This window comes from Metarhizium album (assembly GCF_000804445.1).
Source record: "Metarhizium album ARSEF 1941 chromosome Unknown scaffold_14, whole genome shotgun sequence".
In the NCBI taxonomy this organism is placed as follows: Eukaryota; Fungi; Ascomycota; class Sordariomycetes; order Hypocreales; family Clavicipitaceae; genus Metarhizium; species Metarhizium album.
Window position 1 is genome coordinate 205,752 of NW_024467588.1, and position 21,377 is coordinate 227,128.

The 21,377-nt window shown below is 58.2% G+C and overlaps 6 protein-coding genes across 6 annotated transcripts; 3 read left to right on the forward strand and 3 right to left on the reverse strand.

The window, feature by feature from the left end:
- Positions 1-2,655: 2,655 nt before the first annotated feature.
- On the forward strand, positions 2,656-3,873 carry MAM_05515 (aquaglyceroporin; the record flags this gene model as incomplete). The annotated part of the gene is made up of 3 exons (XM_040824313.1): positions 2,656-2,954; positions 3,035-3,575; positions 3,697-3,873. 3 exons carry the CDS (start codon positions 2,656-2,658, stop codon positions 3,871-3,873), a joined length of 1,017 nt encoding a protein of 338 aa, XP_040677638.1.
- Positions 3,874-5,485: 1,612 nt separating this feature from the next.
- On the forward strand, positions 5,486-7,619 carry MAM_05516 (glycerol-3-phosphate dehydrogenase; the record flags this gene model as incomplete). The annotated part of the gene is made up of 2 exons (XM_040824314.1): positions 5,486-6,719; positions 6,802-7,619. The coding sequence occupies 2 exons, from the start codon at positions 5,486-5,488 to the stop codon at positions 7,617-7,619; spliced, it is 2,052 nt and encodes a 683-aa protein (XP_040677639.1).
- Positions 7,620-8,158: 539 nt separating this feature from the next.
- Positions 8,159-9,133, reverse strand: MAM_05517 (uncharacterized protein; the record flags this gene model as incomplete). The annotated part of the gene is made up of 2 exons (XM_040824315.1): positions 8,159-8,757; positions 8,926-9,133. 2 exons carry the CDS (start codon positions 9,131-9,133, stop codon positions 8,159-8,161), a joined length of 807 nt encoding a protein of 268 aa, XP_040677640.1.
- A 2,165-nt stretch (positions 9,134-11,298) lies between these two features.
- Positions 11,299-12,541, reverse strand: MAM_05518 (uncharacterized protein; the record flags this gene model as incomplete). Its single annotated transcript, XM_040824316.1, has 2 exons — positions 11,299-12,031; positions 12,186-12,541. The coding sequence occupies 2 exons, from the start codon at positions 12,539-12,541 to the stop codon at positions 11,299-11,301; spliced, it is 1,089 nt and encodes a 362-aa protein (XP_040677641.1).
- A 1,049-nt stretch (positions 12,542-13,590) lies between these two features.
- On the reverse strand, positions 13,591-16,374 carry MAM_05519 (lysophospholipase Plb1; the record flags this gene model as incomplete). The annotated part of the gene is made up of 5 exons (XM_040824317.1): positions 13,591-14,702; positions 14,777-14,956; positions 14,990-15,548; positions 15,829-15,949; positions 16,004-16,374. The coding sequence occupies 5 exons, from the start codon at positions 16,372-16,374 to the stop codon at positions 13,591-13,593; spliced, it is 2,343 nt and encodes a 780-aa protein (XP_040677642.1).
- Positions 16,375-19,011: 2,637 nt separating this feature from the next.
- Positions 19,012-20,681, forward strand: MAM_05520 (uncharacterized protein; the record flags this gene model as incomplete). Its single annotated transcript, XM_040824318.1, has 4 exons — positions 19,012-19,164; positions 19,234-19,344; positions 19,408-19,601; positions 19,676-20,681. The coding sequence occupies 4 exons, from the start codon at positions 19,012-19,014 to the stop codon at positions 20,679-20,681; spliced, it is 1,464 nt and encodes a 487-aa protein (XP_040677643.1).
- Between the last annotated feature and the right edge of the window lie 696 nt (positions 20,682-21,377).

Below are 21,377 nucleotides of genomic sequence, written 5' to 3' on the forward strand. Positions count from 1 at the left end.
CAGCATTTACGCCCTGGGATTTGGAAGCCGTCTGCTGGGCCGAGTGTGGATTCCGCAGCTGGGACAGGGAGGCGTCTTTGAGATTCGGTCGTCTAGAACCTAGACCCTAGACCCTAGATTCGAGATTCGAGATTCGAGATTCGAGATTCGCGACGACCGCACGACACGTAGCATGTACGTACCCCGTAGCGGTACGTACTGCGTACCCGGATAGACCCGCCAAGGCTAGGCCGGCTAGGCTGGATCATGCCGCGGCCAAAGTCCGCGTACACGACGCCGTTGCCGCATCCCTGCACCTTCCAGCCAGGAATGGAATGACACCTGGGACATCTGGCCTCGACGTCCCAAGAAACCCGCTAGCCCGATCGGTACCTCTGGTCCTTGCCTGCAGGCAGGTTGCAGTTCACACCATCCAAGTGCTTCTACTCCGTACTGCTGTAGACTGTACAGTAGACGCTGGCCGTCGTGGCTTGAAGAGTGCGTAGGGGATTGAGTCGCTGGACGCAGGGCCACGCACAACAGCCCAGGTCGCCGAGGTCGTCGTCCACATCCACACGGGTACTGAAGTATGCAATGCTCGACATGGCCCGTCGCGCACCGAACCGGCGACCCACCTCTGTTTCTGTTACTCGGTATATCTCCGTCTTTTGGCTGCGTCAAAAGTTTCTTCGGCGCCATGTCCCCAGTCCCTAGCTCCCTAGTCCCTGGTTGCTTGCTCGATGATTACCAGAAAGAGCCGCACGCCCCAACCTCATTCACTCGACAGGAGCGGGTCTGTGCGAGTTTCGCACCCCGGCCACGATGCAAGCCGGCAACATGGGGAACGAAAGACGCACGGGCAGGGGAGGCGTGGCGTCAGTTCCAGAATATCTGGCCACGACCTCGGATGCACATCAGGGAGGTCCTTTCCGTGGTCCGGTCCGACACGAGGTTCCCGGCTGTGCTGAAAGGAACGGAGTATTGGCCGATCCCTGATGCATGGCTTATGCCTACGCACTGCGACGATGAAATTTAATTTTTTTATTAATATTTTGCTTCAGGTTAGCACAAGAACCAAGGCCCTCAAAGCTTGGGCCAAGCAGTAAACAATAATTGGATAAAACGTTTTGACGGGGTTTTGGCCTAGGCGGCGCAGTCGCCAACATCCTGCCGATATGAGCCGGGCGGCAAACGAGGGGAAAAAAAGGAAAAAAAAAAGGCAGCTGGTACGTACCATCGTTATGGGCTGAGGAACCGATGCTAGTACTACTCCGTAAATGGAGCGACCTTTCAATTTCCGCGGCATTCTTGGTCGGGGTTGCATTACGTCCCAAGTCGGCCAAGCGGGCTGACGATGCATCGCACAACATACTGCACTGGGAGACGGCGCAGCCTCCTCAACAAAAAGACTGTCCATTTCCATTTGGCGCTCCGTTGCCGCCGCGCGCGAGGCAAGAAGCGCCTCTCATCTCGCGATGCCGGACGTGGCATCTGGTGTGGTGCTGAGGTGAGGTTAGGTTGGGGCGCGAGCGAAACGGGGCGACAGGGGGATATTATTACCATGATCATGCTCCATGGATGATGGGACAATGCAATGGGGGAATGGGAGCAGGCTTGGCAGCCAAGAACAAGATTATCGTGCCATGAAATAAGGGTTTCGGCAGTCGTCGGGCAGCAGCAGACGGGTACAAGGTACAAGTACACACTACCACCTTGTGTCCTGGTCAGCAGCGCCGCGCCATGTTCCGGTACTTGAACTTGGAAGAGGAGGACTCCCGCCGGTGGATTCACAAGATCAGTCGGCCTGGGATGCTCGATACATCCAAGTACGACATGTGGCCTTGGCACCACCGATTTTCATATCTGCCCGGGTACCTAAGTACGTTCTCAAGTATCGGCCTAGCTCTTAGCAGGTACCTCCCCAGGTAGCTGCTTAGTAGGTAGTACTCGAGAGCGCACCTTGCTCAAGTACATGCTCCGTACACATACATGGTCAGTGGTCACATTCAAGACTGGTGGTTACATGCCCATCTCCATCTTCCCATCTTGCATCTTCCCATCGTCATCCACAACGCTTCAGTCTCAGCTGGCGCAGACCTTGCAGCCCGGCCTTGCGCGTCTGGTACGGAGCAGCACTTCACGGGCCTGTCCTAGGCGCTGCCGTCGTCCAAGGACGGACGCCGCCGGTGCGCCGCACGCCGCTCCCGGTTTGGAGGCGAACATCTTGGTCATCGAGTCGAGTCTGGTTGCATTTTCCTCATCTTTCTTCATCATCGCATGCATCGTGTCCCCAAGAACATTGAAGCACACACCACCCCCCCTTACCTCTCCGTCGCTGTCTCCAGTACGACAAGAAACCAAAACCTTCAACGTTACGTACCGTCTTTCCGCCTCCATGGCTTTGCTTTAACCCCCTCGCGGGCATACATAATAGACTCATGCTCCCCCCCCCTCCCCGAATCTGATGCAACTCTAGGAAAGGTCAAACTTGTCGTCGTGCCGACCCGACGCTTCCGTTTCCTGTCCGCCTAGACGAGACGCCTTGATTTTACATTCTCACTCTATACCCGTAGCACATTATCGCACAAGTCTTCAAACTTCCCCAACATCTGGAACCAAACCGTCCTTCATATCTCATCGTCGACCCCTCTGTCTTAGCCCTCCGAGACAGCACTCATGTCCATTCTCCCGTCGACTCAGGACTCGGTGTCAGGGTCCTCCATTGAAAAATCCGCACCCACCGTCAAGGTCGACATGGGGGCTCCCGTCATTCACGATGAGCCTCTGTCAAGGTCTGATATGATCCCCGCCGAGGTGCCGCCTCAGTGGCCCAAGGTTCGATCCAATTGGCAAGATGCATTTTCCGAGTTCTTTGGGACCATGATTCTGCTCTTGTTTGGCGATGGTGTCGTTGCCCAGGTCGTTCTCAGCAATGGCACCAAAGGCAACTATCAGAGTATTTCATGGGGCTGGGGGTAAGTTGGCGCAGAACCTTGGCCGTTGGCAAACCTGTCATTCACCATTGACCATTGATTGCTGACAAGAGAGCACGTAGGATTGGCGTCATGCTCGGCGTATATGTCGGCGGCAAGTCGGGCGGCCACATCAACCCGGCTGTTACCCTGGCCAACTGCGTCTATCGCGGCCACCCTTGGCGCAAATTCCCGGTCTACGCCTTTGCCCAGCTGCTAGGTGCCATGACAGGCGCCGCCATCATCTATGGAAACTACCGCTCTGCTATTGATGCCTTTGAGGGAGGAACTGGCCTCCGCACCGTCAGTGGCCCCAATGCTACTGCCGGCATCTTTTGCACGTACCCTGCCCCTTTTATGACGCGAACCGGCATGTTCTTCTCTGAATTCATCGCCAGTACGATTCTCCAGTTTGTCATTTTTGCAATGGCCGACAACGGCAATATTGGAGCCGGGCCTCTGCTGCCACTGGGACTCTTTTTCCTGATTTTTGGTATTGGCGCCTGCTTCGGTTGGGAGACCGGCTATGCCATCAACTTGGCTCGTGATTTTGGGCCTCGTCTGGTTACATATATGATTGGCTATGGCCCCGAAGTATTTTCCTTTGGCGGCTACTACTTTTGGGTATGATCTCCTTCCCTGGGCTGGCTCGTACAAGAATAGAGAGAGAGAGAGACGTCTACAGAGACGATGATGAGCAACGACACAATTTGAGTGGGGGCCACGAAACTAACAGTACTTTCAGATCCCCATGGTTGCCCCCTTCCTCGGCTGCCTGACCGGCGGCGGTCTCTATGATCTCTTCATCTACACGGGCGAGTCGCCCATCAACTCTCGCTACCTCGGCTTCAACCGACTCCTCAAGCCGCGCCGCAGCGTGTGGTCAAACACATATAACAAGTCGCCCGAATCTAGAGTATAAGGCGGAGGCGGGGATGCCTTGCACTTTTGGTTTTTTGTCAATTCTCAAACGGCATGCGTGCTTGGCGCCCCGCCACGCCAAATCATAGTCGGCATAGACGACGGATCGCTCTACTAGTTGATGCAGCAAAATTTCGGGGATAAAGCAGGAGGACTCGAAAGAGTAGACACGGCAACAGAAAAGCTGAATTCTTTGGCCTTCAGTCGACGTAGGCGCTGCTCTCACAGGCCGTTTCATTTAGTGCACTTTTTTTAAACTGTTACTGTGCGGGCTAATAAGTCGCAAGAATATGCGCAGGATAGGAGGGTGTCGGCGACGAGCCATATACCAGTGGGATTCTCATGGTGGTGGGGAGAAAGGAAAAGTTGTCACCGCGTTCAACTTTGCACTCATGTTTTCATTGCGTTGACGTGTCTTGTCATTCGGCCTGTGCCCAGTGTGCGTCGTAGCCCTTCTTGGGCCGGGTGACCTGCAAGCGGCGGCTGGCCATCAACGTCGCGGCGTATTCGCCATGGGGCTAGCCAGTCTCACGCTGGCATGTCATACGTAGCCTCGACATGGACAAAAGAGGGCATGCGACGGGCCAGGCATGCTGGATGGCGGCGTGCCAGGCCCGACCGGGACGTTTGCCGTTTAACAACCGACTACTGGTATTACGCATGGGAAGAAACGTGGTGCCGGCGGTGGGAACTGCATTGGATCCCCTTCTCCGTTCGCCGTGCTCCCTGCTCCCTGCCCCTCGAGCGAAGGCCACGGTGAGGGCCAGAAGAGTCGAGGCCCTGGGCTATGCGGTGGCAAGTTACGAGTCAGTCCGGATACTTGCCGGGCGCTTCGGCTTGTTGGAATTTGGAAATAGCCGCCACAGTGTCTCGAGAGTCTGCAAGTAGAGACGTTCCATGGCTCTGGGAAGGGGCGGACATGGAGTGGTGTTGACGATGATGATGGGAGTCTTGCCTCCGCGCGGGAGACTTCCCATGGCCGTGGGAGCCTTTTATACATCTGCATGCTGTTTGAGAGTCGCTCTGCCGTCCGTCGGTTGTCCGTTGCACGAGGTCTGATGTCAAGGGTACGGACAATGGGGGGGTGTGGGGACGGCGCCACTCCGATGACAAGGAAGAAAATCAAAAGCCACATACATGAAGTTTGACGGCGGCGGGCGGAAGTGGCGTGTCAGCTGCGTTTACTGTTTACTTTAGGGTTTTGGGGCTCGGGTCGGCCTCGCTATACCGACCCGAGCCCTGCGACCCACCTTTGCGAGCGGAACGCATCTCACTGGTCAGGACGGCGGGCTCGGCATCCACGCACCGACGTGCATGAACTCGACTCGACGCTCAACATGTGGCGGCCCCTTCTGAATGAAGGCCACTCTACTCCGTACCGGTCTGTCGAGAGAAAACGGAAGGATAATGGACTGCAATAAGAAGTCATGCCTCGATTCGCCGCCACCGGGTCAGCCGCCGACACACCACGCGACGGGAGCGAAAACTTGGACTTGCTCTCGATGCCGGCACGCAAGGCGTTCAGGTGAAACTTGCGATGAACAGTACGCCGCCCCGGTCTCCAGAGGACAACAAACACCAAAGCGCCGTCGCGACGATAAACCACCCCAGGCATGCCGCCCCGACTCGCCCGGCTCTGGCGTCCCGTCGCCGCGGCCACGGCCTTGACCGTCGTCACCGTCGGCGGAACCGCGCTGCACTCTCGCGCCAACAAGAACCTATCGCATGACCGGGCTCTCGTGCCGCCGCGCCGCGACAGCACGGGCAGGCTCGTCCCTCCCGTCTTCCCAGCCACAAGGTCCCGGGCCGAACAGCTCGCCGAGCTTCGAAGACACGATTCCAAGGACGCCGAGTACGACTTGCTCATCATCGGGGGCGGCGCCACCGGCACGGGCATCGCGCTGGATGCCGTGACGCGAGGCCTCAAGGTGGCCCTCGTCGAGCGTGACGACTTTTCCGCCGGAACCAGCTCCAAGAGCACCAAGCTCGTGCACGGCGGAGTGCGGTATCTCGAAAAGGCCGTCTGGAACCTCGACTACCCGCAGCTGGAGCTCGTCATCGAGGCCCTCCGCGAGCGAAGGGGCTTCCTCAACATTGCGCCTCACCTGTCGAGCTCCCTGCCCATCCTGCTGCCTCTGCAGAGCTGGCGCCAGGCCCCCTACCTCTGGGCCGGGTGCAAAGTGTACGACCTGCTCGCCGGCTCTCAGGGCCTGGAGTCTTCGCACCTCCTCAGCCGCGCCGAGGCCATCGACTCGTTCCCCCTGCTCAACAAGGACAAGCTCGTCGGCGCCCTCGTCTACTACGACGGCCAGCACAACGACTCGCGCATGAACGTGTCCCTCGCCATGACCGCCTCCCTGTACGGCGCCACCGTCCTGAACCACGTCCAGGTCACTGCGCTGGAGAAGGACGCCAACGGCCGCATCTGCGGCGCCCGCGTGCGCGACCTCGTCGACGCCGACGGATCCCCCTCGTCCGGGGCCTTTACCGTCCGCGCAAAGGGCGTCGTCAACGCCACGGGTCCGTTCACCGACGCCATCGAGCGCATGGACGACCCGCGGCGCAAGGCGATTGTCGCGCCGTCGTCGGGCGCCCACGTCACGCTGCCGGGAAGCCTGTGCCCCAAGGGAATGGGCATCCTCGACGCCGCCACCTCGGACGGCCGCGTCGTCTTCGTGCTGCCCTGGCAGGGCGTCACGGTCGCGGGCACGACGGACAACGCCTGCGCCGTGGAGACGGAGCCGGTCGCGAGGCGGGACGACGTCGACTTCATCCTCGACGAGGTCAGCAAGCTCCTGGAGCCGACGAGCGCCCTGACGCGCGACGACGTCCTGGCCACCTGGTCCGGTGAGTGCCCCTGAGCCCCCTCCCCCTTGCCGTCGGTCGACAACCCGAACAGAATGGCGGCGGGTGCTGACGACGCGGGCAGGCATCCGCCCGCTGGTCCGCGACCCCAAGGCCGGCAACACCGAGTCTCTCGTGCGCTCGCATCTCGTCACCGTCTCCCCGTCCGGCCTGCTCACCTGCGCCGGCGGCAAGTGGACGACGTACCGCCAGATGGCCGAGGACGCCGTCGACGAGGCCGTCCGGGCCTTCGCCCTCTCCCCCCAGCCCGTCGCGCTGCCCGACATCAGCGGCGGCGGGCTCCCGGGCCCCGTCACCGACGGCAAATGCAGGACGCTGACGACGCCCGTCCTCGGCGCCCACGGCTTCTCGGCCTCGCTGCCGTCGCAGCTGATGGAGCTGCACGCCGACGTCGACGCCGACGTCGCGCACCACCTCGCCACCAGCTACGGCGACCGCGCCTGGGCCGTCCTCGCCGCCTCCCCCCCCTCGTCGCCGGTGACGCGGCTCACCCCGTCGCTGCCCCTCATCGAGTCGGAGCTCCGCCACGCCGTCCGCTCCGAGGCCGCCTGCACCGCTGCCGACGTCATCGCCCGCCGCACGAGGCTCGCCTTCCTGGACGTCGAGCTGGCGCTGCACGCGCTGCCGCGCATCATCGACGTCCTGGCCGAGGAGCTCGCGTGGTCCGAGGCCCGCAAGGAGCACGAGTGGCGCGCCACGCTGCAGTTCATGAGGTCCATGGGCCTGGGCGACGACAAGCTAGCCGCGACGAGGGACGACGTGGTCAACGGCCGGGTCGGCGCGCCGAGGACCCCCGGCGCCGCGGAGAGGAGCGCCGACGGCACGGGGGTGCCCCTGCCGAGAGAGCTGGAGGCCGGCGGCGCCATGAGGGACGCCGCGTAGGCGCCGCGGGCGTGGGCCTCTTGTCCGAGGCGCTCACTTCGTCCACGCGCCCCTTTCTTCTGCGGCGTCGACGTCGAGGCGTCGGCCACGTCGGGGGTTCGGCTGGTGCGTGGTCAAGGTCTGGGGTCTGAGGAGAGCGAGTCGCGCCTAGTGCCTGCCTGGGTCGGGTTGGGTTGTACGATGTATATTTCCAGGTGGACTGGGCAGTTCACCAAATCTTCATTATCAGTTGCTTGACATGGCCCTGTTTCGCCGCGGCCCCCTTGCCCCTCCCGGAGCAAGCGACCTGTTGCGAATCTACGACGTTTCTTTTCTGCTCTGCTCTGCTCTGCTCTGCGGTATTCCCAAATGCACGGTGCTCCTCCTTGCGCCTCCAAATACAAGTATCCAAGCCTGCTCTACTCGTGTCCCCAGACGTGCGAGCTCCCCTCCCCCTCCGAGACCTTGCCGAAACGAAAGTAGAAAAGAAAGAAAGAAAGACGCCCAAGACTGTCACCTCGTACCTGTCTTATAAAGAACCGAATAGCCTGCCGCCCCAGCTACCCCGGCAATTCCGCCACCGAGGGGCGCCTCTCGTCGTCCCCCGGAACCGGCCGGTACACAGGAGGCACCTTGAGGACGGGCCGAGGCGAAACACACTCCGACTGCAGCTCGGCAATGCTGTTGGCGTAGTCGGTGCCCGTGCCCGCGCCCGCGCCCGCGTCGTCGTCCGGGCCGCGACGCCGCCTTGCCCTGCGGGCACGCCGGCAAAGCGCGACCAGCAGGGTCACGACCAGCAGGCAGAAGACGCTGGCTGCGGCGCCGATCCCTGCCCTCGCGCCCACGGAGAGGGTGCCGTCGGGGCCGGCCGGGCCCGACGACTGCGACGGCGATGGCAACGGCGACGGCGACGGTGTCGACTCCCCCTCCTCCTCCTCCTCCCCCTCCTCCACTGCTGCCGCGGAAGTCGACGACGGCGGAGGGGTGGCCCTCTTGTCAGTAATGTTAAAGTAGCTCGAGGATATCTGGTGCAGGCTGGTTCCCTGCTGCGAGGCGTTGCCTTCAAACAGCCACAGGAAGAAGGTGTGCGAGGCCCCGAGGTCGAGGTTGTGCGCTTTCACAGTCCACGTGAAGCCGGACGAGGGGCCCTCGGTCGTGGCTTGGGAAGTCGAGGGAGGAAGCGTCAGTATCTGCCAAGACTGTACGACTCCTACCGGACGCGGGAAGGCGAGGCGAGGCGAGGGCGCTCGTTGACGTCCTGCCTCCGTGTTCCCCTGTGCCCTTCCCCCGTCGACCCGACTCGAGGCAGGAGGATGGACCGTCTTACCGTAAACGATGGACCCGAGTTTCGGACGGCCGCCGTCGTCGGGCCGCTGCCACAGCGCTATCGTGTACTTCTTCAGATCGGTCGTGTACTCGACATCCACCTTGTCGCCGGTGACGAGGACCGCCGCCGCCGGCGGGCTGGTGAACTGGCATTTTGCCAGCGGCAGCATGGCCAGGCAGAGTGAGAAGGTCATCATTCGGCACAACATGGCGGGCGTGTTTGCGGCACGACGGCTTTCTCGGGCATCACGGCCGCACACCGGGGGGGCGAGGGCGGTGGCGCGCATTAGAGAAGGGGACGAGAGCGGCGTCGGCTTCGGCGTCAGGGAGGCGGCAGAGCAAGCGAGGCTGGTGACAATTGGCTGTGACGCTTGCTTCGGAACAAAGCCCCTCGGAGGGAACATATAACTATACGCTGCCTGGGGATGCGCGAGGCACGAGGCTCCGGCGTGTTCACGTGTCGAGGATGCCATGTTATGTTGTGCATCGGCGTGCGGTTCGCGGCGCGCACGGGAGGACGGCAGGACCCGACATGACATGACATGACATGGCATGGCATGGCATGGCATGGCACGGCACGGCTTCGCATTGGCTCCGCGGGCTTGAAGCTCGAGCGTGCGTGCCGTGACGTGCTGCCCGCTACTAGTTCGTGATGGTTGGTTGGTTGGTCGGTCATCTGTGAGGGCTCGCGCGCGACGCACGTCCCCGACGTCAGGATTCAGGAATCACCACGTGGATTTGACGGCGCGTCTAGGACTGAGAAGCAGGGCGGCCGGGCCCGTCGGGTCCAGCAGCGGCGTTGAATCCAGGGTTGAGACTTGCCGTGCGAGCGCAGCCAGCGTCGACCAAGTCGTCTGCGTCGCGAGACGGCGACTCCTCGCGCGAGGCGAGCCGGCTCGTGGGGCGGGCAGTGCCAGGGAGACTCGGCGACACAATATCGCAACAAGGACGACCTGCGTGGCTCGGCCAATATAGGAGCCGCCACGGAGAGCTTGGGCCATCCATGTATGCCGCATGCGTCGTCGTTTCCTTCGCCGACGCTGCATCCCGTTGGCTTCTGTTCCCTCCGGCATCGTCCATCCATCCGTCCACGGCCATTGCTGGCTCGCCCCAGGCTCCTCGTCGTGGCTGGCATCTTCGCACCGTCGATGTCCTTGCTTCTGTACGGTTCGGCGATCGGCCGACGGCTCCTGGGTCAACTTGGTACTATTCAGACGTAGCCTCGGGCGAGGGCGAGGGCCCCTTCGCGACGCCAACAACAAGGCACCGACCACGTCGTGACTGGGGCAACAGCGCCACTGACGGCATCGGCTGATGTCGCATCGTGGGGTCGATACTGCCATGCGCCTAGCCTCCTCCACATGTGTTGGTGCGCCAGCAAGTCGTGTACCTCCTGCGCCAACATGTTTGTAAACAGACGCCTTGTGATACCATCGGCAGGTAAACTCTACACATTTTGAGTGGTCAATAAATATCCTTCCATTGGGAGCGCAGTTGTATCCACGATTCTGAGAGCCCCAATCCAGGTCCAGTCGCTGGGCTTTCCGTCACGCCCGGGAGGGGTGGCGGATGCCGCCATGTATCAGCTCTTCCTTCCCGTGACTGCACATCCGTCATCTCTTTGCTTCGAGCGTCGAGTCCCGTGTTGGTCATCCCGTGGACCGTCGGGCACAAGTGTAAGCGAAAGAATCACCAGCTTGGTTCCCGTCGTCGACGTGTGAAGCCGTTGAAGAGCGACTGAGTCTCTGCCGCCAAAGGCCATCCAGGAGTGCACAACGTGAAGCAGCGAAAGGGCTTGCACGTCATGACATCTGGCTGCTCCGAGAGTTCGAGACGGCACTGGGCCCCAGGCCATGCTCACCCGTGGCCGCCTGCTCCCACCACCATTTCTTTGTTCTTGCGTCACCAAACGTAGCCGATGTAGAGGCATCGAGACCGAGTTCATGTGACCGCCCACGATAAAGGGCAATCAACGAATCGTTGGCCACCTCGCAAGAAAGTAGCGCCTCCATGCCACCATGGCAAAAGTGCCCTGTTCGACTCCCTGTGATTGTGGATTCGCTGGAGCAATGTCCGCGTTTCTGCATCGTATCGCAGCCCTTGTAGACTTTCGAAGCTGTGCCCTGCATGGCTGGAAGAGGATAATGCAACTGACTTGGGTATCAGAGCGCCCCTGTCCCGGAAATAACTTGTTACGACAAAACGTCGGGTCTCAGGAGCCGGGCGTCGAATCGAAATGGAGCCAATTTACAGCCGGGAAATCAAGGTGCCCTCTGGGAGCCACCCCGGATGTCCATCAAGTCGTACCTGCTAATGGAACACAAGGAGGAAATGTGTCGTGAAACGTTTTGCCACCGGGAAACGTGTCTGCCTGTCACTCGCTTTCCCAGCCAAGAACGGTCCTCAGCCTGTGCAAGGCGTCTAGCCTTTCCCGCATCAACTGCACGTCGTCTGCTTGCTCGCGCAGCGTATCCTTCAACAGCTCCGACGCCTTCTTCTCGTCGTTGACATCTTGCGCCGTCCCCGTCGTCATGTCATCCAGAGACGGGCGGATTCTGTCACTTCTTCCAAGAGCGGCCCTTGCTTCTCTCACCTGACTCCAGAAGAGGTTGGTCTTCTTGGCGTACGCCGTCTCCGCAAGGGGCATCTCCCACTCGCTCGGTGTCGTCTCGACAGTGCGGAGATATCTGGCCATGAGTGGCCAGCGTAGATCCTCAGTGCCCGGGAAGTGCACGAGAAAGCAGCCCTTGTCGGTCTCCGAGCCGCCTCCAAGTTCGTGAGCGTTGAGAAAAGGCCGAGGTATGTAGACGACTCCATCTGCATATCCCGTACCGTCCGGCCCCCCGGTTGTCATGGCGAACAGGCGCGCAATGGCCTCTTGGTCAGCATCATACCCCGGGTCTGCACCTTGGTTGTACTGCGGGTAGCCGACGGCCTCTCTGAACATGGTGACCGACCAGGGGTGCACATGGACGAAGAAGACGCCCGCGGTGAGGCCGTCCCAGTCTCGTGTCGCCACGACATGGATGTCGGCCATGTCGCGCGGCGGGAGGAATATCTCGACGGGGATTTCTGGGTTCAGGACGACGGAGTCTGCCTCCACGCACCTTGAGGATGGACTGACATCAGTACGCTGGCATCCAATGACCAAAGCAGGCTGGCCGGTCGCTCGCCAAGAGTCAAAAAGTCTTGTTGTTTTTGCGACGCCAACCACCAACCCATCCCGTGATGAGGAAAATCAAGGACAACAGAAATACGTACATGATCCACTCTACGCGTTCGCCCGCCGGCTTTGCTAGTTCCCTGACAATCGTGGCCAGCAGATATGTCTGCTTCGTCCAGAAGCCGGCGCCGGCCTCGTGCCGTAAAACATGCACCGGATACCCCCATCGCGCTGCGTGCCGCTCGTGGCTCCGCAAGGCGCCCTCGTGCATGCGGTTCGGAGTCCCGTACACCATGGAGACCTTGGCCACCCGACGCGGAGTCGGCGAATGCGTCGGATGGGGGAGGGAGAGCGTCTGGAGCCGGTCTCTCATCAGGTATATTTGGATCAGAGCGTAGACCAGAGCGGCGACAGTCATCAGACGTCGCAGCTTCAGTTTTCGGTGTTGAGACATTGGTTCAAGGGACTGTGTGTGTGCCGCTGCCGCCATCTGGGGCATCGATACGAGTCGTCCTCGGCGTTTCTCGGATTCACGACGGTAGCAAGTCGAGGGGTATTGTTGCAAGATGAGGGACGGTGGAAGAAGAAGACGGTCCTGAATTCTGCGCGCGTCCGAAGATTCACGTTGTTGCGCAACGTGCGCTTTTGCCGTGAGCAAACAGTCATGAGCGACGTCGAGGCGGCTGACTCGAGAGACGACGAGTCGTTCCTTTGTGGGCTCATAATGGCGCGGTATGCTCTCTCATTACTCGCTCCCAGGCGGGACGGCTGCTCCTACGCCACCATGGGCGAGTTCGAGAGGCCTTGGCATTCGCAGGCCATGCCGGACGCGAAGCACGGAGCCTGAGTTTGAAGTTTGGCCTTCTGTACCCGAGCAGGAAACGAAGCATGAACATGAGTCGCGGCGCTCCAACACGAAAAGACCTGTGCTGCAGATAAACGCCACCCAGCCACGGCATGGGATGGGACGACTGTGTACGGAGTACTCGGTAAACTCACAGCCGACATGAGGCTGAGCGTCGAGCGGCGTCTGTCAAACAAAACCCGACTCGCCAGAGCCTGACGGTTCGGTCCACAGTCAAAGCCTAGCATCGTGTAGCTTTCCGAAACCTCGTATCGTCGAAGCCGCGTTGCCAAGAGCGGCCGACCAGAAACTTAGAACGTCATGATGCGGGAGAATGTCCGGAATGGAAGGAGCAGCGCCCCCGACGCCCGCATTCCAGGCAATGAATGGTGAATGGTTGGTACGGGACGGGGTAGCAGGTTTTGTCTTGTTTGTTTCGAATTAACGTTAGTTCATGTTCGGCACGGCATGGCCACGACCAGCTCCATTGGTTTCAATGCTCGCCGTCGGATCCTGCAGATCTCTGCACTGCAGCGCACCAACGTTGCATGGTCGGGAAGAGCCGATTTCATGTCTCACAGACCACGATGCCACGGTGCCACGATGCTACGATGCCACGATGCCACGATGCCACGATGCCACGATGCCACGATGCCAATTCAGGACAACAGCACGATCCCGCGTCTTCGCGGCTGCGCCCGTCGCCCGGCCGAGCTCCTAATCACCTTCTGCGGCTCAAACGTCGACGGGACGGTAGAGTTGATCGTTCCATTCCAGCAATGCTTCTCGAAGCAGTCCACACATGCGGGCGGGATGCTGGTTCCCGTCCGCTCAAGACTGCGAGCCAGCACGGCGCAGCCAACACACACGGTCCAATTCGAATCCACAGTGCCGTTCCCCAAAGTCACCACATTGTATCCGTTTTGGATAATCTGATTTCTATCCGAATCATTGTACGAAAGGTCAAACGTCGAAACATTCGCGTAGAACGTGTACGGAGTGTTGGGCATGTACACAATCAGCGCGCCCGCCGAGGCGTTGCCGCACCCGAAAAAGGTAGGCCGCCTGTTCAGGCCCAGATTGACAAACGAGTTCACGTCGGGGACGACCGGAAAGGCAGTGTTGTTCGTCTCCTCGCCGCTCGTGGATCGGTTGTACGTCGCTACAAGGCTTGTGCCGTTCGGCCACAAGCTCTGCGTGTCGGCCGATCCGTCAATGGCAAAGATGACATCGACGTTGCGCGCCTGCAGAGTGAGCGGATGCAGCGGGATGTTTTCCAGCGCTTCGCCGCCGTCGACCAATGTGACGAGGCTGGCGTTGGCGTTGACCCTGTTGCCGCCATCGAGCTTGTAAAACGGGTTCGGCCAACTCGCAACGTCCCGGTTCTCTTCACCAAGGCTCCCCAGCGTCTTGTTGAGTGCTCGAGTAAGGACGTCCGGGACCCCTGATACCTTGCCAATCTGCAAGAAGGCTTGATTGAACAGCGACGACGACGTGCCCATGACGAAGCCCGCATTGTCTACGCCCGTAAAGCATTTCGCCGTCCGGCCGATCGTGCCGCCGTTGAACTCGGAACCGACGTATTTCAAAGGCGCAAAGGCCGCCGCTTCTGGATCGTAGGACCCCATTTCCCAGGGGTTGAACTCGAACACGGTCGCGTTGGGCGGAACTTGACGCTGGTCTGGGGCCCGCTCGAGCGCAACGATGATGGGCATGGGTGAGTTGCCAGCCATGAATTCGGTGTTGTTGGCAATCGACGAGAATGTGTACGCTGTTAGGCACATCACAATAAGCCCTTTGCTCCTTCACATGTAACATTGAGAACCACAACATCCATCTTCATACCTGGCCCTCCGTCTGTCGAGTTTACGAGTTGATACGACAACGCCCGTCCCCAGTAATCGGTGATTGTGGTGTTGAATCCAGCATCTGATTTATCCTGAACGCTCTGATACAGCTCGTTGTAGTATTGTCCAGGACGCAGACCCTCCGGACCTAGCTGGTGGCGTGTCGGCAGGGTACAATCTGGAGACGGAAGCAAGCGTCAAGGGAACACACCTTGGAGAATAGAATTTTCAAACTGCCAAAGCGTACTCAGAAATCCACTCGTCGACAGGACGATGGAGTCTACAGTGGTGAAGTTTTGCACGAACAGACTTCCAACGAGCCAGCTTCCTCCGGAGAGGCCGCTCAAGTACGTCGTGGCCTGGAGCAGGCCACCCAACTGGCCTTTTCCCGTAGAGTTGGATGTGCGATTGTCAAACGCTGAAATCGCACCTGCGCCGTTCATCAGAGCTCGGTACCCGCCTCCGGACACGGCGACGCCAATTCGGGGTAGCACGGCGCTCTGGTTCCCGCCTTCAACTTCCTTGACGATATTATCAATGTACGCACTGGTATCTAGGCCGCTGATGTTGAAACGCGAGAGAAGACTTTTCATTGCTGGAATGGTCTTGTTGTCGCGAAGGCTGAGCCATGTTGTTTCGTTGGCCGACAGCCCGCTGGCGGCCCGAATCGTCGGTCGTGGCGAAGGGCAGGACACCGAGGCCGGCGCGTAACCATCGGGACTATTTGGGACCGCTCGGTTCTCAAGAGCCGTGCATGCGACTGCTGTGCGCTGTTAGCCGAGACAACAAGTCGTCGCTTATACTGGTCCGTGTTGGCTTGGCTGACCTTGAAGTGGTGCCAGCAGAAGTGCCAACAAAGCCATCCAACTCGAAGCCGACATGCTGACTATTTCCAGCTAAAGCCAGTGAGTGGGTGTTGGTGCCCTAAAAAAAAGCCGGTTGATGTCTAGAAACCATATTCTCACCGTTTGGTGCAGTAGTCCAGCGGCCTCCATGAAATATATTCTGCCCTTGAGCAACAACCTAAACAAGTTTACTCGGACGAGTTACAATCATGGCTGTAATGCAAGCACCCAAGGCGTCTGCTAGTTCGCGGATGCCGCTCTGAATTCTCCAGCCGCCATCTTCAGCCTTTGCCAAAATATTGAAATTCTTCACATTCGCGCTGGCTCTAGTTTGCCGTTAGACTTTCGTGTGGTCCGTTGGGCGCAACCCCATGGCTCACTCACCGAGCACAAACACAGCAACAGCTTGCTTTCCGCTGCCACCAAACACTTTAATAGTGAATTCCTCCGAAGCGACAGCGTGCCCAAACTTGCTTGGACCGACATAGTGAACATCCCAAGACAGCGAAATCCTGTCGTTCTCGCCGTACCCAACGATGCGATAGCTAACAGTTCCAGCAGCCCCCGCGCCCACGTGGCGCGACCTGCAACGCCACATTCCGCTCTCTCCAGCTCTGATCTCACCAGGGGGCTCCGACTCTGGCGTGTCCGTCATCCATTCGCCATGGTCGAGGCGCGGGGATCCCAGCTCGAGGGAGAGCTCCTCGTTCGTGTGGTTGAGCAAGACGACTATGAGCTCTCGGGCGGCCATTTTGGATGTATCTTTTTTTTTTCCCTTTTTGTTTTCTTGACTTGAAATGATGGCTCAATGTTGACGCCAATGGTGGGAAAGCAGCAGTAAATAAGCTTGGCTATCTTTTGATGGAGCATAGCTCACCTGCTCCACGGTTCGAGGCTACGATGTCGCCTCTCTGCTGTGGCTTCGGTCTGGACTTGGGCTGGCGTAAAATGCATGCCCGGATAGGATCTGGGTATGTAAGCCTCTCTGTAAGCGTCATTGCGCCACCATCGTTGGCTTCACGGGCTGTCAGTGAGGACCAGCCTATTGGAGAAGCATCTTGGTATTTGTCCTGTCCGCTGGACTTGAGAGTTGGTTCTCGTGACATCTCGTGGATTTGGGTTGGGATGAGATAAAAAGGCGCTTAGATTATTACGCCCACCCGACAATAGACCAAGCCTATGTCGCAATTCTATAGCCGGCCTGGACGATGTTCCATCAAGCGGAGAGATTGTGTTTTCCCACGTCTTTTGGGCAGCTTCCACCACAGGAGAGCGCCAGCTACCGGGCGCGCATCGGGTAAGGCTATGGAATAGGAGCTGGTAAAGTACGGAAGCAGAGCATCCAATAAGACATCAAGCTGCTTGGCAGATTTGTTCAAGACGCACAATCGAGCGGCGGCCTTGATGGGTCCGAGGTGACCGGAGACGAGAGTCTTCCGCTGCCTGTTGAGGAAAATGCATCCCTTTTTTGCATCGAGGGCGGGTTGAGATAGCGAGACCCGGCGCCTTCGTCACTATAACCTCCAAATCTGCGTAATGACCAGTAAAACTGTGGTCTGTACTGCATGCATTGTGTAGCATACTCGCGAGAAGGTAGGCTGGGTTGTTCTAGGCTCACCGCCAAACACTCGCGATACCGAAAGGCATGGCCTTTTGACCCTAATTGCGTTGGCGATTTATCTCTCCACGTTTTACGCTGACAACCTGAGCTGGGTGCCGAACATGTCTGGGGCTATCATCCATTAGGTTTGGACTGGAGATGGTGGCTAACAGCCAGAGGCGCCGCCTGCCACATTGCCGAGCGACCATACCTCTGCGAAGAGACTGCCGTAGTTCATGGCAAGACAACACAGATGTTGGGTTGGGCTGAGTCTCGAGCCGTAGACGGTGCAATTCCTCAAATTGGAGACCGCTATTGCGGAACGGCTTCAGTTGATATAGAACCATTTGAACGTATTGCTTGGTCTTCAGCATGAATTTGGCAGAATGTTGGGCAAGGCGCTGCCTTTGGTGGAGGCGTTGCGGCGTCAGCTTCGGGCAAACGCCGGCACAAGATTTCCTACTACCGAAAGTCGACCTTGGCAAGACTCTGACAATACCTAGCGATTTGCTGGTTCAATTGGCCCTTCAACATTCCCGGTGAGCATGCTCGATAATGAGTGCCATTGACCGGTTTGCCCCCTCTAGCGGACAACGGCCTGGGCCATCTACGCAACGCTTTGAAGAGCAACCCCCGCCGCTCGCTTCGAAGCCAAATAGGGCTGTTCCGGGAGCAACATGACGGAGCGGCGTGATGGACAATGTCAACTTGTAAAGTGCTCCTGGTCGAGCCCGTTCGTCTTGGTTAATGACCGCCTGCTGATATCCCAAAGCGCAGTTCGACTGCCAAGTGTGCAGATGGACTTGTCCGATCCGTAAGAGGCAAAGACACAGCGTTGCAACGGAGCGTCTGTTTGCGTCGCTGTCACCGAAGAGCCGATACAACCATACAAGGAACTTGACAACCAGAGGTTTTCCCTACCCATCTGCGACTGATACAAGAGGACGAGTGAGATTATGGGATGCGTTGGACGGTGGGCCAGGCGGCCTCCCGGGAGCGTGAACGTGCGCCCTCAGCAGCGGCTGTGCGAGCAACGTGGGGTTGAGGGACAAATCCCCGAGTAGGCCAAGAGGCCCGTCTCCCGTGACATTCAGCTGCAGTCAGCTGAAATCATCGATGAATAGCGGCAACTCATAGCTCCAAGTGCCACCACACGATGTGGCCATTAACAGACGGCGACGAGTGATTTACGCCGCTGATGGAAAAGAACCCGAAAAGGCTTCTCAAGCCTGGTGGAGCTCGGAGCTTGGGCTGTCCAGTTCACTGTCGATCATTAATACAGAAAAGTGCCGCACTGCATCATCAGGTACATTGTATTACTATTTATCTGTTTCGGACATGCAAGACTTGACTTGACCGATGGCTCCTGGAGAAAGGGACCTAGATCTTGGATCGGTGGGCAGCCATAGGGCTGTCCCGTTTGAGCTCGACTTATAACTAAACCCTCAACGTCAGCCAACAGCGAGGCCACCAAAGACACATTCTTTCTGCCCAAACAACCTCTTCGCGTCACAAGCTGGTCAATCCACAGCCTCGATTGCCGCGCTCTTCTCATTGCTACTTTGGGCAATGTAAGCCGACGTCAATATGGGCTCACCGAAGGAGAGCTTCTCAGATACGACCACCAAGTCCTATCGTCTCTCGTCTCGAGCCAATAGCTTCACGTACGAGCGACTCCATAAAGGCCGGCAGTTACGGAGACTGCTGGCTGCTTGCTTATCGCGATGGCTTGTGACATTGGTTCTCTGCGCGGCCATATACGTTGTGCTATGGCGGTATTCAACGAACATGGCAATGCCTAAAAAGAGAAAGACGGATTTCAACGCGTTAATTGTCGGCCTGTCTATCCTTCTGAGCTTGAACCTAGCCAGCTCGCTAAAACACATGGTGGCCACCTTGCGGTGGTGGGTATTGAGCTTGAATGAATGGAAACCTCGAGAGGTTGGCACCCTCGGACAACTGAACTTACAACTACCCTTCCAGAGAACAAACATGTCTAACACTCTCTAGGTTGATCTCATTCTCCAGGGCGAAAATATTAGCCGCATGGTTCAATTACTCTACCTCTCTCAACGACACACCCTTCGCTTCTATGTCGTCATTTGGGTGCTCATCAATGTGGTATGCCGCCCAGAAGGAACAGGTACTGCTGATCAATGGACCTGACGCTGACTTCGCTTGGAGGCTGCGCAAATTGGACTGGCCTGTCTAGGCTTGACATACAACGTCAATGGCGCCGACAAAGTGGTCCCCACGATCGACGGCATCGTGTCTATTCCAGATTTGACCAGCATTCAGACAAACAGAGTGCTGGCGCATCGCCAGAAATCGCCGTCACAACTGCAGACTCTGAATGCACTTCGATTCACAGCAAACAAGTGCGTTTGATTCCAGAAACGTGAGAGACACTGTAACACTACTCAAGACGCTCACTAACCTGTCTTGGCTGCAGTTATGGAATGTCTGCCCTGGCGAGTGGCGTGAGCTATCCTGTGTCTTTCAGTCCTCCAACGCCTGGCACGCTATTCAACCCGGACACGATAGCTCTGACATGCGACAACTCAACAGCATGCCACTCTACCTTTTATGAATCTACACCGGAAAACTTACCGTACTACTTCATGGCGGCGACGAACCGCTCGGTGTCCACCACCTCGAAATGCCGAGCTTTCAGGGTGACACGAGGAGGAAACGGCGACTTTAACGACATCGCAATTGCCGACGCAAACGCAACGTCATTCAGAGTGCCCACCAAGAATGGCCCCGACCAAACGACCTTCATTGTCGATCCAGCAACAGACCAACACGTCGGATGGAGCCTTGTTTCGGCCTTTGAAGCATCCAACAGCGACCCTTGGTTCTACAGATGCAATATTTCCGTAGGCCCAGTGGTCAATGCCGTTCTCGAGGCGCATCGACTCGGGGATAACATCAAACTCATGGCCCCCGCGGCTATTGCTTTGCAAGGCTACGGAGCATCCGTGGGCACCAACCTCACCGACCACATCCAGTTTCAGAGCTATCCCGCCGAATCGCTCTATGGGTCTCCCGCTGGCGGCGACACGGTCCTCATGGGAGTCATCACGAGTGTTTTCGCGTCCGGCGTCATCTGGACTACTACTCAAGCCAATACCAACATCAACGCAACTGGACGCCTGCCTGTCCAGGGAATTACCCTTGACATCAACTCGTGGGCCTACGTGCACCTTGTTCTCGGCTTAATCATGGGCCTGCAGCTGCTGTTCGCACTCATCTCTATAGCCTTGTCAAACCGCGTCATGGTCCGGGATCACAGCCACTTTGGCGAGGCCGCTCTCTTGCGATCTACCATGTACGATTTGAGCTATCGAGCCATCATGGCAAGTGAGAGGGAATTGGCCAGCTTATTTCCCAAGTCGGTGACGATTCGATATGTTCGGGAAGAAAACGGTACATATTACCTCCGAGTATCAAACTAAAACGTTTCTGTTACGGTATGAGGGGTCATCTCTGTTGAACGGAGTGTGTGGACAAAAGTGTTTATGCATCGTTAAGTCAGCGTGCACATGATTCCATTCAAGCGACACGTCGTATCCCACGATTCACACCAACATGATATGAATGTCCATTCACGTGACAGCTCAATATTCGACTCATTCCGAACATCAGTGCCAAGTCTCTCACCAAAACCAGCCACAACCCCTCCTGGGGTTTGCGACTTTTTGCGACCTGCCGCGCCGTCTGCCACCTCCATTTTTTGACAACTTCACCAACCCCAGCGTATCATCCCTCGAGCCCTTTCCCGATGCCGCTTGTGTTTCGAGGCAGGCTCTTTCAGCAGGGCGCGCAGGAATACCGTCAATGTAGCTGCGTGGCCTTTGTGCCTAGGCGCTCCTGCAAGACTCGTTCGTTGGTGAGGCATCGGCAGGTGGTGTGGTTTTGGGGATGGACGGAGGGAAGAGGGCAGAGGTGTTCTTGTGCTGTTGCGTTGGCGGAAGAAGTCTGGATTACACGTCTGCTACTAGGTGGTTGCGGTAGCGAGGTGTGAGGTGGACGGCGTGCCATGGGGCATTTAGCCCCTGTCCGTACTCCAAGCTAATCTACCGGCCAAGTCCCCGACGACCTTATCATTACAGGTACAGGGTTGCGTTGAGAGTGCCGCTGTGTCAAGTTCC